Here is a 15,914-nt window from a genome sequence, read left to right on the forward strand (position 1 = left end):
AGGGCAGCCCGCCCCGGGCAGAGGGCTGCGACGGCTCGCCCCGGGCCAGGGGCCGAGGGCAGCCCGCCGGATCACAACAAATTATGGATAACAAAGGAAATGAGAAATGCTTTATTGACCAGGAATAAATCCTGGCTTAAGTGGAGTCATCAGCTGAGAGTTCAACAAATTTTTGAAAGATCAGTATGTTCTGGGAAAAAGAATTCAAGGTAGAGCTCATTTTCCCAGCAGAAATGTGGGGAAGGTGGTGGCTGAGCGCCAGAAGGTCCAGATGAGAGCAGTAATGAGATGTGCTGCTGAAAGATGGGGCCATCGCATTGAGTGCATGTTAACGATAATGGAATAATTAGGAAAAAGATGGTGATTTAAGGTTGTACGAAGAACAGAATCAATGTCATTGAATTATACATGTAGAAACTCTCCCACTGTTGAATGTTTCATTGTATACTTTGTACCAAGATTTTTAAAAATAGGAGACTCACTGGAAATCAATGTCCCCATTGGTCTACTTAGTCCTCTGCTCTCGGTCCCCCACAACCCCGCCCCCCAACTCCTTCAGTCTCACTTGGTCCCCCACATCCAGCAGAAGAAGGTCACAGCTTTGTGGGAGGGAGGAAGGAGGAGAGGGAGAGAGAAAGAATTGTTAATGCTAGAGAAAGATTACTCTAGAGCATAAGACAAAGCTTTTCAGCTTAAAACTGTAGTTTTAGAAATGGCCAAAGAACTATTTAAAACCGAAAAATAATAGGACAGAATAACCTGGCAAGTCTAATATCTCAAGAGTTACAGAAAACAGGAAGTTACATAGAACAAGTTGTTAAGTACCGGAACATTTTCTAGAATTTAAGGTTCCTGCAAATTGTAAAGGGCTACACCAATGACGTGAATTTTCAGAACACCTTTAATAAGGCTTTGTCCTCAGGGATACAATGATAGGTAAGAAATGCTTTGAAAATAGCGGCACAGATCTTTATTATAGCCTTCCAGATTACAGCATTTTAACCAGTGTAAGGAATCCAGTTCATCGTGTGTGTGTGTGTGTGTGTGTGTTGTGAATAGAAATTTATTGCAGGTATTTCATGTTAAATCCTGCACTCTTTCTCACTATGGTATTTTGAAGATTCACATGGGGGCAAAACAGCCTTGGAAATGGTGATGGCGGGGCAGGATGAGAGCACCTAATCCAGAGAGAGCATGTGTGCACTCGGTGAGAAAATTGAGAGCTGTGTTCACTGTCTATTGCTGCATAACACACTGCCCCAAAACAGTAAAACACAGCCATGACCCCCACAGTGTCATGAATTTCAGGAGCTTCCAATTCAGGGTCTCACATCTTGCAGTCAATAAATACATCAGCCAGACCTCAGCTTGTTCAAAGATTGACGGGAGCTGTAGGAGCTGTGCCCGGGTGGTTTCTCTCACGACCGGCACAGGGCCAGTCTTTGCAGGCAGAAGGCCACGCTCTGTCATCTCATGGGATTCTCCACAGGCTCCTTAAGTGACCTCGAACATGGCAGCTGGTTTCCTCCGGTGAAAGTGATCCACAAGCTAGAGATCCAGGCAGCAGCTTTCATTTTTTTATGACCTTAATCATGCAAGTTATATAGAATAACTTCCACCACATTCTTTTTCTTATAGGAGTGAGACTGGCCCCACACTGAAAGGAAGGTGAATTAGACTGTACCTTTTGGAATGAGAATATGCAGGCAGTATTTTAAAATTACTGTAAAGTCTGTATCTACTCAAAACCTATTGCCATTGACTCAGGACTAACCCAGAGCCAAACCCTCCAGTGGGTTTTCAGAGGCTGTAGACTACACAGGAAGAGGCTGCCCACCTTTTCCCAGTAAGTGACATATGGTCTTGGCGTAAACCCTACAACAGACATAATCCTGGCAATACTTTTTATTGAATTTTTAGGGTCAGTTTATAGACAAGGTAACAAAGGATATATTGCCACTCACCGTGTTAAAAAAGGCAGCTAGTTGACAGAAGTGAAGGTGTGCCATGCCTGTCAGAAAAAGCAGAATTTTCTCACACCCGTGTGGCATTATTATCTGATACCAGTGATCAGATTAGCATTTTAACGCGTGACTAACTGAAACACAAAATTCAGGTAACTATTCAGTGGCTTTCTGATCTCATGCTGTACAGTAATTACGTGACCTCTCTGGCGTAGCGTGGGTGAAACGTGTGCCCCGTTTCGTTCTCCATCCGAGAAGAATCGTCAATCTGTTAATGTTCTTTCCTACAGGTGGGTGGAATCAAAGACAAAGTGCTGGCAGCGCACAGAGCGGGACTGAAGCAGATCATCCTTCCTAAGAGGAATGAGAAGGACCTTGAAGAAATCCCAGTAAACGTACGGCAGGATTTACATTTCGTCACAGCAGGCTGCCTCGATGAAGTCCTTAATGCCGCTTTTGATGGCGGCTTTACTGTAAAGGCCAGACCTGGTCTCTTAAATAGTAAATTATAGGTTCACATCTCCCCTTTCCAGAATTTTAAGTTACTAAGTGTCAAAAGGTACTGACAGAGTTGATTTTCCTCACGTTATGACTGTTAGAAACATAATCGCAGCGATAATGAACCTCACTCAGGTGGTGGCTAATGTTTAGTAGATGGTACTGTAGTAAATCAATAAAGTTTAATTCTTTGCCTTTGGTGGGATCTTACTGTCCCTGAGAAAGAATAAAGCAGCGTTCCATTGGGTACCCCAAAACAGAAGCATCTGCTTCCTGTAAACTTGTTAACGAGGTGCTGTCAAGTGGATCCTGACTTAGGGCCAGCAGAACTGTGTCCCACAGGATTGTTGACGGGATTTTCAGAAATGGAGAACCAGGGCTTGCTTTTGAGGTGCATCTGGCTGCACTTGAACCGGAAACCTTCCAGTAAGTAGGCAAGCATAGTAGTAACTGCATGGATCGTACAGGGACTCCAAGGAACTTCTTGTGTGCTATAGTGACCCAACAGGGCAGAATAAAACAGCCCCACAGGGTGTCCTTAGACTCTGAGAAGAGTCCCTTAGAAAGGGAACTGGGATGAGATGGAAACAGTCGGCTATTAATCCTTATGGAAAATGAGATGTTCCAATTAAGATTTGCCCATCCCGATCTAGATGCAGCTAGAGTGTAATGCAGCAATCAGGAAAGGATAGTTTCCTCTGAGTGATGTGGCCTGTGTGAGCATATATCACAGAAGTGTACGTACCCTGAGGCCTGTAACCTTGGGAAAAGTATAGGCCCCAAAGGGAGGCAGTCTTTTGTCCTGGCTCCCACTGCCTCCCTCTCTGTCTCTGCCAGCTCCGTGATCAGGTGGGCATCCATTCCTTTCTTCTCCTGAGATAGGTTGACCGTGTAAAGTTGAGCTCTGCATACTAGCTAGGTGAACTCTGTGTATCATATTTTTCTGACCTTTGTAAAATGCAGCTAACTACCTAATTCAGTATTCTGATTAAGATTAAATACAATGTGAAACATTTATTTTGCAATGTCTTCTTATTCCAGCCTGTAACAGTGTTACAGTCCTACCTTTTGTAGTGTACGAAGACATACATGCATATTGGTAACTTGGATTGCTTGAATGAAAATGATTGTTGCTAACAAGTTGCTGTCAAGTTGACTCAAACTCTTTTAACAGTCATATGAACAACAGATGGAAACCGTGCACTATCTCGCTTTGTTCAGACCTGCTGCTAAAATCTGGATCTCAATGTGTTGTGTCCAGACCCTGAACTAATTGTGACACTGTTGGGGGGGGGGAGAGAAAAGAAGAACATTTGAAACCGTCACAGTGACTCTCATCACTGCTATACTTTTCCCATTTCTGTCCCATCATCTTACAGGGGAGGGAAAAGCTACAACTGTTATTTCTTTTCTAGCCACCAGAGGGAGCTGACACACACAAATTGCTCTGCTGCTGTGCCCAATTCTGCCCAGTAGACAGGAAACAAAGGCCCAAACCTTTTGTAAAGAAATTGAGATTATCTGTATTCTTGAGTCTTGAATAGCAGCTTTGTCTTTCTCTGTAAGCAGCTTTGCTGCATCTGTGCCCTCTTACTTGAAGCCTGCTTTTTCTTTGTAAGGATCAGCCTGGATACTGTGTGTGAAATTTAAACAACATAACCTTTATTTCTCCCGTGTTCTTTGCTGAACTTTTCAAGAGACCCAAATCAGCAACACTGATTAACTCGAGAAAGTCTTAGTTCCAGGGGTGTGAAGCCTTAGAACCTGTACTTAACCAGTTTTATGCAGATTTTTGAAACTCTTCAACGAGTAAAACCTTTATAACCTTGTTTCTCAAGAAACGTTACGCGGTCCATTTGAACTGTACTTTTCACCTGGCTTTGCTTCTTATAACTTGTAATTAACTAGACAGCAGTGAGTCTTGGATTGGTTTTTGCTTAAACTTTGACCAGATAAACTGCATCTTCAGTGACCAAGACCCTTAGTCACTAACGTGAAAATAGAACTCTATAAATACATGTCTTAAGCAAGGTGTCCTGATTATGAGAGTGAGATTTAAAGATACCTAAAATTTTAATTAAAAGCACCAAGTATATGTTCCTTTTATTCCTTTGACATCGATTGTGATTTCTATTCTGGCCATAGTAATACCACAGATCTTCTTCTTAAAATCATTTGGGACATAACAAGGTTTCATGCCCAACACCAGCTCTGATTATGTGTAGTGGCTGTGTGAATTAGAGAGTATTCGGAGTCCCATGTTGCTAAATGCAATGACAAGCATTATAAACACCCTAGGGTTACAACAGTTCTCCACAGTACACCACAACACACTTGTTTTGCTAATGTTTAGTGGAGCCTACATTTAAAAAAAAAAAAAAAAACACCAAAATGTGAAAAGGATGGGAGTAGCCTGGTCACTGGACACTGACGTTATTTTAAACAACTGACTAAAAAATGGTTAAGACATTTAAACCCGAGTAAAGGCAGAGAAGACTGCCGCTTCAGAAGGCACTAGGGATACAGTACCAGCCATTGTTGAGCGTCCTGTCATGGTGAGCCGTCCTCATCCCCTGTGGGAGCTATGTCATTCACCCCTTTGCAAGTGACTGGGACAGAGAAGTTAGATGTAGTAGGAATAGGATCAAAATTAACACACCAATTTGAGAATTTATAGCTCGCCTTGTTCAAGATCAGATCTTAGTAGATGCTTTTAAAAGTATTCCTTTTTACGAATCGTTTTATCACGCATTAAATGTATAACATTTAGGAGCATCCTTGACAAGTACAATTCATTGGGAATGTAGCACTGGTTACATGTCATGGGAAGCCGTCATTATTTCCAAAATATCCCACTATCAACAGAAGCTCAGTGCTCCCTAAGCTCAAATCCCTTCTCTTATCCAGTGTAACAAACTTTGTTCTCTATTTTTTTTCAAAGAAGTAGGATGAAATATTTGGACTATCCCCTCTCATGTGATTTTCAGCCTCTGAAAACCCACTGCAGGGTCGGCTCCGAGTCACTTCGGACTCGAAGGCGGCGAGAGTCTTCACCTGTTTGTGGACAGACCTTTGCACATTTGGTTGTCAGCACAGCTGCAGTGAAATCGAGGTTGTCTGCAGCCCTGCTTTCAGGTCAGCTCAGTGTCTGCTTCTCTGATTAGGAGCATTTGGCTAAGAACTCCTAGAAAAAAACAAAGCTGTCTTGAAAGTACAGCGAGAACGCACCTTAGCAAAACTGGCAGTAACATCCCCCATACCATGGAAAATGTGTATCAGGAAAAGTAGTCACTGAGGACAGTCTGCTTGGTCTAGAGGGTCGGAGTGAGATGGACTCGCACAGTGGTTGCAATAATGCGTAAACCTTGCACCAGCCATGAGGACAGCACCACACAGGGCAGTGATCCTTGTGTACACAGGGTCACTGAGTCAGAACCGAAGGAGGCACCAACGATGGGAGTTCTGTGTTCAAACTTTTGAGGGGGGGTCCCAAACTACCCAAATAGTGTACCTTTTACCTCCCTACCAGAAAAGGCTGAGTCCTAGAGGCTCAGTGGCTACAACAGTAGTACAAAAGGGAAACATCAGGCAGTGTTTTGTTATACTGGTCAGTCACTAGGAGTTGAAGCCCACCGTTAGCATTTAAGAACCCCAACACTTTTGCTTTTTTTTTAACCCCAGCTATCCACTCCAGTGGAGTCAGTCAGGTGGTTACTTCTGAACTGATTCAGTGGCAGTGAGCTGGGTCTGTTAGGTGCAGTTGAGTCCGACTCATAGTGACGGTAAGAACAGACCTGAACCATGTCCAACCTATCCTGTGCCGCCCCGAATCTCTGACGCACTCAAGCCCATTGCCACCTCAGGGTCAACCCACCTGGCTGGGAGAGTCTTCCTTTGCTTAGCTGTCCTTCCACCTTCCCAAGCATGATGATTTTCAAAGACTAGCCTCTCCTAGGAACATGCCAGAAGTGCAAGAGACAAAGCTTCATCTCCGACTCCAAGGAGCACTCTCTAACTGCCCCTTCTTTAAGATTTACCTGTTGGTGCTTTTGGCAGTCCACAGGATATTCAGCACTTTTCTCCAATACCATTCAAAGACATCAGTTCTGGCATCCTTATTCATGGCCCAGCTCTCAGATGCATAGCAACTGACCATGACCTGAACTGGATGCACCTTAGTCCTCAACCGACATTACTACTTCTCAATAATTTGGAGAAGTCCTGTTGAATTATGAATGATGGTCCATAGGGCGATGTATACGTATGCTAACTGAAAGGCTGGTGCTTAGGGTTCACTGAGTAACTTCTCAGAAGGAAGGCCCAGCAGTCTACTTCCAAAAGAATCGGCCACCAGAAATAAACCCTGTGGAGGACAGTGCTGCCCCGACACTCCTGGGAGTGTCCTAAGACACCGGCACAGCAGCAACTGCTTTTATTGGTGGGTTTTGCTATTAAATAGATTCCAGCTCCTAACAATCTAGATGTCATTTATTCTCTTTAGTGAATAGCTATTGTTTCTGTGCCCATTTTTAGATGGGTTGTCTGCTAAGTTGTTGAGAGGGATTTTTTTAAAAAAAAACTATTTTCTGGATATTAAGCAGGTATATGGATGCCAAAAACTTCCCTAGTCTGTGTCCTGATACCATTTTTAGATAAATGTGAAATTTTTATTTTTTTCTTTACCACCAAAGAGCCCTTTATGTTTGGAATATCCACCCTGGGTGGGTAGGGAGAATGACAGAAGTTATTTCATCTACAGGTTTCCACCACCTGCACCTTTCTTGTCTAACCTTTATTAGTCACTACAGTACCAGACTGACCAGTGAGGACTGGTGTGTCACAAGCTCCAGTCACCAGATGGTATTCTGATCCTAACTCCTTATCTGTTCTAATGCAGCACAGATTGGTCCCAACCTAAGTATGCTTAATTCGATGGGGGGCAGGGGTGCACACACACATTTACTCCACACACCCCCAACTTGGTTTACTTACTGACACTTTAACTTGGAAATCTTTGGTCGGTGATTCAGGAGGGGGCACCCACACTTATTTTTGGTGAGCCAAGCTCACAGCCATCCACAGAAGTTTAAAATTTACAGAAATCAGCATAAACACAATGGATTACAATTTAAGCATCATGAAATACAAGTCAGATACACGCTACATACATATATATCATATAAACCCTGAAAGCATGCAGAGTGAAAAGTCAGACACCAAAAACCAAATGGTACAGACTCCCACTCATGAATAGTCCTAGACTAGACAAATGCATAGAGACTAGAGCATTAAGGGCTGGGGAAGTGGGGACTGGGAATTGCTGCTTTTGTTTTGGGTGATTAGAAAATGTATTCATTGCACAACATAGTGAATATAATGTCATGGAAATGTGAACTTAAAATGGCAAATGTTTTATTTTACCAAATTATTTTTAAAGTCACTATAATACATATCAAAGAAAAAGTTCCCCAAACTGTTCTTAACTTTAAAAACTGGCCTGTGATTCAACTCAGCAAGACAAATTCAAGTTTCATAATATGAAAACACAAGGGATTAAGAGTATCACCGTATCACCACCTGCTCCGAACATTCCCTTAAAAGCCCACAACACACACACTCATACTAATTATGACCGTTCAGGGATAACTTGTTCACCAAATCTCAACAGATCAAGAAGTCTGGCTATAGATACCATTCCTTTAGGACAAAAACAGAATTAAAGCTTAGAGGAAATAAATATTAGAATACCAATTTAATACAAAATTTCAGCAAAATGTCTAATTTTTTATCTAGTAGACCCCAGAGAATAATCTCCGAGTATATAATCAGAAGACATAGGAATGTTCCTAGGTTATTTATAAATGGCCAAAAGAGCTAGATAAAGTATCCAGCAACAAAAAACTGGCTAAAATTAGAATAAATGCTCAGAAATGGCCAAAAATGGGGAGGGATCTTTCCAGATCGTTAAAGTGATCTGCTCAAAATAATCATGTTACTCTAATGAAAGTAGGGCTACAGTTACATGATCTTGGTTTTGTTTTCCGAAAATAAATGTCACACAAAAGGCTGGAAAGGTAATGTCAGCAGTACTTCCTGAATGGTGGAAGAGTTAGTTATGTCTTTTTGTGATTTCTAAAATCTACACAATAAGCATATATAATTAAAACATTTCCAAAAGTTTAAAAAACCTCATTGCTGTTGTCAGAACCAACTCACAGCTGATGTTCCAGCAGGTGTCCAGAGGAATGCCCATCTTTCTCCAACAGGGCAGCTAGTGCGTTCGAACCCGCTTTTGGTTGGCAGCCTAACTCCTTCCTTATTAACCAGGAGGCTCTGGTGGCAAGAAGCTACACTGCAGACCTCAAGGCACAGTTCAGATCTGCCAGCTGCTCCACAGGAGAAGGATGGGCAATCTCTTCTCACAGGTCGGTTCTGACTGGGTCAGTTCTGACTCTATGCTACACAATAATCGATGTACCCAATGTATTAAATGATGAGTATTTTCTAGGATACTAAAACAATGAGCTAGGACTTAAAAAGTGAGTTCCTTTTTATAAAGGGGAGCTCTGATGGCTTGGAGGTTAAGGAATTAACACTGCCAACCCTTTAGAAGACATGATGTGGTTCAAATCCACAAGTTTCTCCACCAGAGAAAGATAAAACGGTCTTCTCCAGTGTGATTTATTGCCTCCGAAAACTCAGTGGCGCACCACCCTTGAGTTTGTTCCATTTAACACCATGTGACATTATATCCCCAGCACTGTGTAAAGTGTTGTAGATAAAAGCAATTATTCACATAATATTTTGTGTAAATTTTTAGAAGTAGACCGTCAGTTAATACTATTTTAAAAAAATAATTTGTTATTAAAAATATCTACTAAGGAAAAAAACTTAGCTTGGGTCTTTAAATCCTGAACCAGCACTGGCCTATGGCATCAGATTGACACACAGTATCCTCCAGATGAACACCTGAAGGGGCAGGAGTCTGGAGGTAAACACTGTTGAAATAGGAGTAGAGGTGGTGGGAATGGCCCACATGTGAAGTATGTAAACTTTGTTATTAAACCACACTGTAACAAAGACAGTCTATGTCAAGTGTATTATTTTTACCAGTTACAAAAAAAAAAATTTAGAAACATGAAAATGGAGGGAAATTAAATTGGGTCAGAAGCTGTTTTAGGTAAAGAGAAAAACAAACTCACTGTCATCAATTCTAGTGCAGTTGGTACTGTGGTGAAGGCATCTATCTACCTGCTACTGAAAAGGTCAACATTTCACATTTCAAACACACAAGCTGTTCCACTGACCAAGGTTGAGACTGTCGATTTTCCATGAAGACTTACTTACAGGCATGGGAACCTGCCGGGCCAGTTCTTTGTCCTACTGTGTCACTATGAGTTCACTGTAGTCAGGGCACTCGGTGGTGAGCAGTCCCAAATTACTGTAACAAGCAAGGAGGACAGGAGTCCAGACTAGAGCAAGGAGAAAGTGTAAACACCCTGAGATAGGAACTAGCCTGAGGCCTGACCTGAGTGATTCCTTCACAAGCCCAAATAGACATCCTTCTGGTGGTATTCTTTGCTTTCAGACAAAAGCTATCTGGCATGCTGCAGTTCCATCTCAGTCCAGCCTGAATTTCTTGCTCTTCTCTGCTGATGTACTGTTGTAACGATTTTTTTTAGTAATCTTCAAGATTTTACTTACGAGAGAGATGACTTTCAGTAATCTCCACATGAGCTACAATTAATCCATTGTACACACCAGGAGACATGGGTCAGGCAGCTGGTAGACACAGTGTAGTTGCTGCTATCTGGACATAGCGCTTAACTACTAGGCTTTAAGTACTAAATTAATTCACTTTTGTGGTATCTTTCCTTCCTTTTCAAGAGGAAAATTTACTAGTTACTGGTGACATGTGGGTAAAGGAAAATAAGACAAATCCAAACAGTGGAATCAAGCATATTCTTGAGCTCCTGCGATGTATCTGAACTCTGAAATGTGATCTACATTACTTTCTGCTATATGGTCAAAGTGCAAAATGGAACAAGATTATCTTGGATTTTCAAACTCAGAGCTAAAGCAGACACGTTAAAGAGTTTTTAATTTGCCAGGTATTCTTTTAATGAGAATTATAAAAAGACAAAAACATCTTTTTCAAACTGTCTTTAAACTGTTTTTAAACAAATTATTTTCTTTTTAATTACAAATACTGTGTAAGACGGTGCCTTCTTTGCAAACCAATAAATAACAAAAAATTTAAACAAACTTTATGAAGACTATTTGAAAAAGGAAAAAAAAGCCTAATTTTTTTCCCAGTATTATCTTTTAAAGCAGAATTTATTCCCTTGTTTTTCAGAGAGTGAGTTTAAAGATATGACTCAGATGGAAAAAAATATAGACCCATTTACAGCTTTTGGTTAAGTCTTCCAATGTTACCGTTTCTTTCTGGAATTATCTCCAGTAAGTACTTTTATTTTTAAATGCTTCTAATGAACTGATTATCAGGGGAAAGAAAATACCAAACACATACTTATAAACGTCACCATAAAGAATTATGTATATCAAAAACACTAAAAAGGTACAAAAAAAGGAGGGAAAACCTGAATTACAGAAAAGAAAGTCAAATTTATTTATTTAATGAAAAACTTGAATTAATAAAAATTAGCAAACACACACACAAAAAAAAAAAATGACACAGCAGCACTATGTAGTGACTCACGAAGGGCTTGGAAAGCAGCGGTCCAGGACCACTCCACATGGCTTGTCAGTTAAGGGGGGAGAAAAATCTCACACATACACATGTGCGCACACACACAAACAAAACTAAAACAAAACAAAAAAAAATCCCAATATTTTTCAACAGTACAATCAATCTACAACAAACACAAATTCAGAATTATTTTACAATGCTTCCTGCAGAATCAACTTTCTTAATACAAAAGATGCCCCATCTTGGGAGTATATATTTTTTTTTCAGTGATTTACTGCTGACTTATTTTAAATATATTAGCGTTACTACATGCAACTGGTTTCCTGTATTAACAGCTTTCCTTTTATTTACCTTCATGTGTCTAGCTTCCACCTACCAAAACAGTTCCATGTTGGCAGGCTGATGGGTGCATTATTCTCTGTGAAACTGAATGCAATGGTTTTAAACACTGGCCAGGAAATGTTTGATTGCCATTTTAACACATGGAAATAGTTACATTGATGCCTAAGTTGCCATTTTCTGCAAAAAGCTGTGCAATGCTGGTATCAAAGACTAGGCAGTCACTATTCATAATGGCTGTTGCAATTCCTTCGTGAATAGATCGAGGAGTGGCTTCCCAAGTCAATCGCCGCCTATGACCATTTAGCTCAAGTCGGTAAGCAAAATTTTCTGCTTGTTTGCGTGTTCCTATCAGCTGTACAATTGCAAAGAACTGCTGGTGACCATCATATTTTTCCTGTTTCTCCAAGACTAACATGAAGTGAAAGCCAAAACAGGACTGCATCATCACCCAGTCAACAGCACCAGGAAGATTAATGTCTGTAGCAAGGAAAACTATATCCTCTCCCTGTAGGGTTGTGATGGACTTATGCTGATGCATCAGATGGGGCATTACAGCATCCAGAGAGCCTTGCCATTTACAGGAAGCACCAGGGCACGGACAGGAGTAAGGCCTAAACTCACAAAGCTCTTCGTGGTCTGCTTTCTCCGTATGAGGCAGACTTATTTCACATCCAGAAGAGGCATATTTACAAGGGAAAAGTACTGAATTGGCCACTTTCTCCATAGCCAAGTTACAAATGGATCCCAATGGGCCACGGCAAGTTGGACAGCATGTGAGCTTTGGGCGACAGTTGCTACACACAAGATGACCACTCTGACACTGAAGAATGGGTGGGAGCACATAGTCAAAGCAGACTGGACACTCAAAAAGACTCGCCAAGTCATTGTTGGATGCAGTCGTGCCGGTCAGGGCAGGCACCCTCTGGGACGGTGTACACTTGGAAGTACCAGTAGGTAATGCTGTCGCAGTCTGGCGGCTCATTTCTGTAAGAAAAACATAGAAATAAAAATATAGTTACAACTCTAACTTGCTTTACAAATAATATTTACATGCCAGAAAATACATTTACTGTAAGCAAAAAGATCCATGGAATAGAGTTTAAAAATAAACATAAATTATACTAAATAGGCATTATTATTAGGATTGTACTTTTTCAAAATGTTCTAGAATACATTTATAATCCCCTTAAGTTAAAAATAGTGTTGCTAACTCCAAAACCACATGAATTAAGAAATGTAGAAAGAGAAACCGAATCCTAAACGATTAAATTCATTAAGTGCTATCAAGCCAATAATACTGACCATGTTTCTTCAATCAAATCCTTCTTCACATTCATTCCCCTAATCACTCTCTCTCATTTTAAGTCAGCTGCTGATAGCTACACAAGTTCCTAGTAAGTTCTATAGTTCAAATGTCAAAGAATCAATCACCACGGTAACTAACAGTGGACAGTGTATGTTCAAGTGGTCTGTTTGGGGAATGAGGAACAGAAGGCATCAGAGAAATGGCCTGCTACCATTCCATCACACCTAACAAACCTTTCCCTAAAACACTAACATTGGCGCTAGTTATTAACCTTGTTTTTGAGCTAATCGGGTGTCACCCTCAAAAAATGAGGGGAGAAAAAGAATCATCCTCAAGGTTTTAGTCCTTGTTGTGTGCCATCAAGTCAGAACTAACTCAAAGCTGAACCTCCAGCAGATTTTCAGAGGCAGTTAAGGCAGTAAAGGAAGATTCCGACCATCAGCAGAGGTGATGGTGGATTAAAACCATGTGCAATTAGTATTGCAGTGCAGCTTCTTGCTACCAGAGAAAATTATTTTGTTCATTCCTTGTCCAAAAATAATGTGCAGTCAGAGAAAAAAAGATAAAAAAAGAGCACAGGAGAGGTCTGCCAAACAAGGGGGATGAGGCTCATTAGTAGAATATTTAATAGCTAATTGTTAAGAAATTATCAACTCAGACTTAAGATTAAAAAGCACTCTCCCCCAAAAAGAGAACACTGCTGAGATATGGCAGTTCATTCACTTTTAGGGAGGAGCCTGGGTAGGCCCTGGTGGCATAGTCCATAGCAATTTGCACTGTTAACCCAAGGCCTACTATGTGTATCTGGGAGTTCAAATGCACAAGCATCTCCTTAGGAGAAAGATCACTATAATTGGGAATTGGATGAGTTATGTTTGAGGGGCGGCAAGGCAAGGCAAAGATAATCAATTGGTCTGCTGGTGTCCTAAGAATGTCAAGTACACACTAAGCCACAGGTAACTGTAATTGTTCTTGTGTTGCAAAGAACTTATCTTCTAAGAAGCAATACTGATTAATAATATGACTATGCAAATTCAATATGGGCTCTAAATTACTCAAAGTAGTTGCCAACAGATACCTTAAATGGAGGCAGTGGTTGCTGCTGTTATGTACAGTCTCACAGCAGACCCGCAGGTTCTCTGGGGCAGTAATCACACAGGAGGAAGATTGCCAATCTTTCTCATGTAGAGCAGCCTGTGGATTTCAACTGCCTGCCTTTTGGTGGACAATGCAACTCCTTACCACTAAGCCATGAGGATGAACCAACCAAAAGAAAAGTCCACAAACAAAATCAATCCCACTGTTCTATTAAAGGAGTTTTCTAAAGTTTAGGGTAAACAAAAGTATGGCTGATACCATCATAACGTGGCTCAACTGAAATGGAAAGTAACACAGGGGCTCTATCTCCACAAGACTCCACTGTCATCTGGATTCTGTGTGGACTCCTGTGTGTTTGATGATCCTCCATTTTATGCTGTTTGTAAAACAATGGACTTGGTGTTGCCAGAACACCCTAAAATCATCTGTGTGCTGGATGTCCACTGAACATCATTGCACTGAAAGGTTCAACTGAAAACTCCAGCATAAAACAAGTCTAAGCCAACAATAGCTTTTAAGTTACTAAATCAATACAATTAAGCATCAAATACCCAAAACATTAAAGAGCAGTTTGTATTAACACAATTAAGGTCATTAGACAGGAGAACACTATTGTCCAGTTTCATGAAATAGTAAAATACTTAATGCTTTTATCAATAGTTGAAATTCATGTTATGTTTCCAAATGTAGAAAGTACATTTATTATTTATTACAAGTTTATTTACAAAATTCTAATACATTGTTTTCCAGAACAGATTATTCCAATTTCCTTCAACCCCCCCCCCCCCATCAAATTGTACAACTCATGATTAATCCTGCCCACATCCTCATCCCACTCTCCCCCCACTTGGGATACTTATTCTACAATAATGATTGTGTACAATATTTGTCCTTGTGGGACTGAGTTCACTCTGCATAATGCTCTCCAGTCCCTGGAAACTACAATTTTTATTTCTATTCAAAGTAAAAGATGACGTTAAAGGCTGGCTGCGTTTTGTTTTTTTTAAAGCCAAAACAAAACAATCCAACCCCAAAGTTCCAAAGGTTCCAAGGCTTCTAATTATGCAGCAGTTTTGCAGTAGGAAGTAAAGATCCAAGCATCTTGAGACATCCCTACCGAAACCCTAAAAACCCCTTGTTTTATTTTAAAATTAGATCAAATGAGACATCACTGCAAGTGCTAGATCAGTACTATTCCTTGATCCATTCAAACTCCACTAACTTAAAAATTTCAAGTCTAAGCAACTCTTAATGTCAACCAACACCTCTTCTGTCCCCTGTCCTAGCTTCTAATAGGCAAGTGAGCAAAACTGCCCTCCAAGAGTACTGAAAAGTCATGGGAAGATAGGCAGCTCAATTCCTTTCCTCAAGACGCCAAGGAAGACATGCAGCGCACTGTTTCCTCCAGACGCCACGGCAAATTTCTAACACAGGCCCCTCCCAGTCACCTTCTGTTCCTAAATAAAGACTCAAATTGTTAGAGATCAGGCTCAACACATCACGGTAAGTTTTCTGCTCTGTACACTCTACCCATTCCTCAGAGTGCACCAGATACCGGCTACAGTGGCAGAGACAAAGTATTTCCCATGCTGGGAAAAATCGGCCACACCTCTAATACACGCACAAATTCGCCTGCGTCTCCAAAATGGGAGCCATCACCGAACCGGCTGTGTTCTAAACCCTAGTTTATCTCGGGCATTCGTCTTCACGAGGTAGAGGCCGGAGTTGTAAGGGTGCACAGCAGTGGCTTGAGAAGAAGTAACTTCTCTGAAGCAGGTATGGAGATTCTGCAGGGTCCAGCCTAGAAGACGACCCAATTACAACCAAGTGTGAAGGCTGCAGCGCCTGATAGCCTAGGGCGGCGGCCGAGAACCAGGGGGAGGGGCCGCACCGACGCCCCGCCCCGCGGCTCAGCCCCGCAGCCCCCGCCCCGCCCCCTCCCGGGAGGGTCGACGGCTGACCCGAAGCGACCTGGCTCAAAGGACGCTGTATGCTG

General features: G+C 41.4%; 2 protein-coding genes across 2 annotated transcripts in view; one reads left to right on the top strand and one right to left on the bottom strand.

The window, feature by feature from the left end:
• The window catches only part of LONP2 (lon peptidase 2, peroxisomal), an 80,420-nt gene extending 77,944 nt beyond the window's left edge, over window positions 1-2,476 (top strand). The window contains exon 15 of the mRNA XM_006882502.1: window positions 2,255-2,476. Within this exon, the coding sequence (XP_006882564.1) occupies window positions 2,255-2,476 (222 nt within the window). The remainder of the gene's footprint in view (window positions 1-2,254) is intronic.
• Window positions 2,477-11,647: 9,171 nt separating this feature from the next.
• SIAH1 (siah E3 ubiquitin protein ligase 1) lies at window positions 11,648-15,253 on the bottom strand. The gene is made up of 2 exons (XM_006882503.1): window positions 15,184-15,253; window positions 11,648-12,498 (listed from the first exon to the last, which is right to left on the bottom strand). Exon 2 carries the CDS (start codon window positions 12,494-12,496, stop codon window positions 11,648-11,650), a length of 849 nt encoding a protein of 282 aa, XP_006882565.1. The 5' UTR covers window positions 12,497-12,498; window positions 15,184-15,253.
• Window positions 15,254-15,914: the final 661 nt, after the last annotated feature.

This window comes from Elephantulus edwardii, unplaced genomic scaffold (assembly GCF_000299155.1).
Source record: "Elephantulus edwardii isolate Elephantulus edwardi_28Jun2011 unplaced genomic scaffold, EleEdw1.0 scaffold00021, whole genome shotgun sequence".
Lineage (NCBI taxonomy): Eukaryota > Metazoa > Chordata > Mammalia > Macroscelidea > Macroscelididae > Elephantulus > Elephantulus edwardii.

Coding starts and splice junctions, on each gene's coding strand:
- SIAH1 (XM_006882503.1), bottom strand. CDS start 12,496: ATGAGCCGCCAGACTGCGACAGCATTACCTACTGGTACTTCCAAGTGT.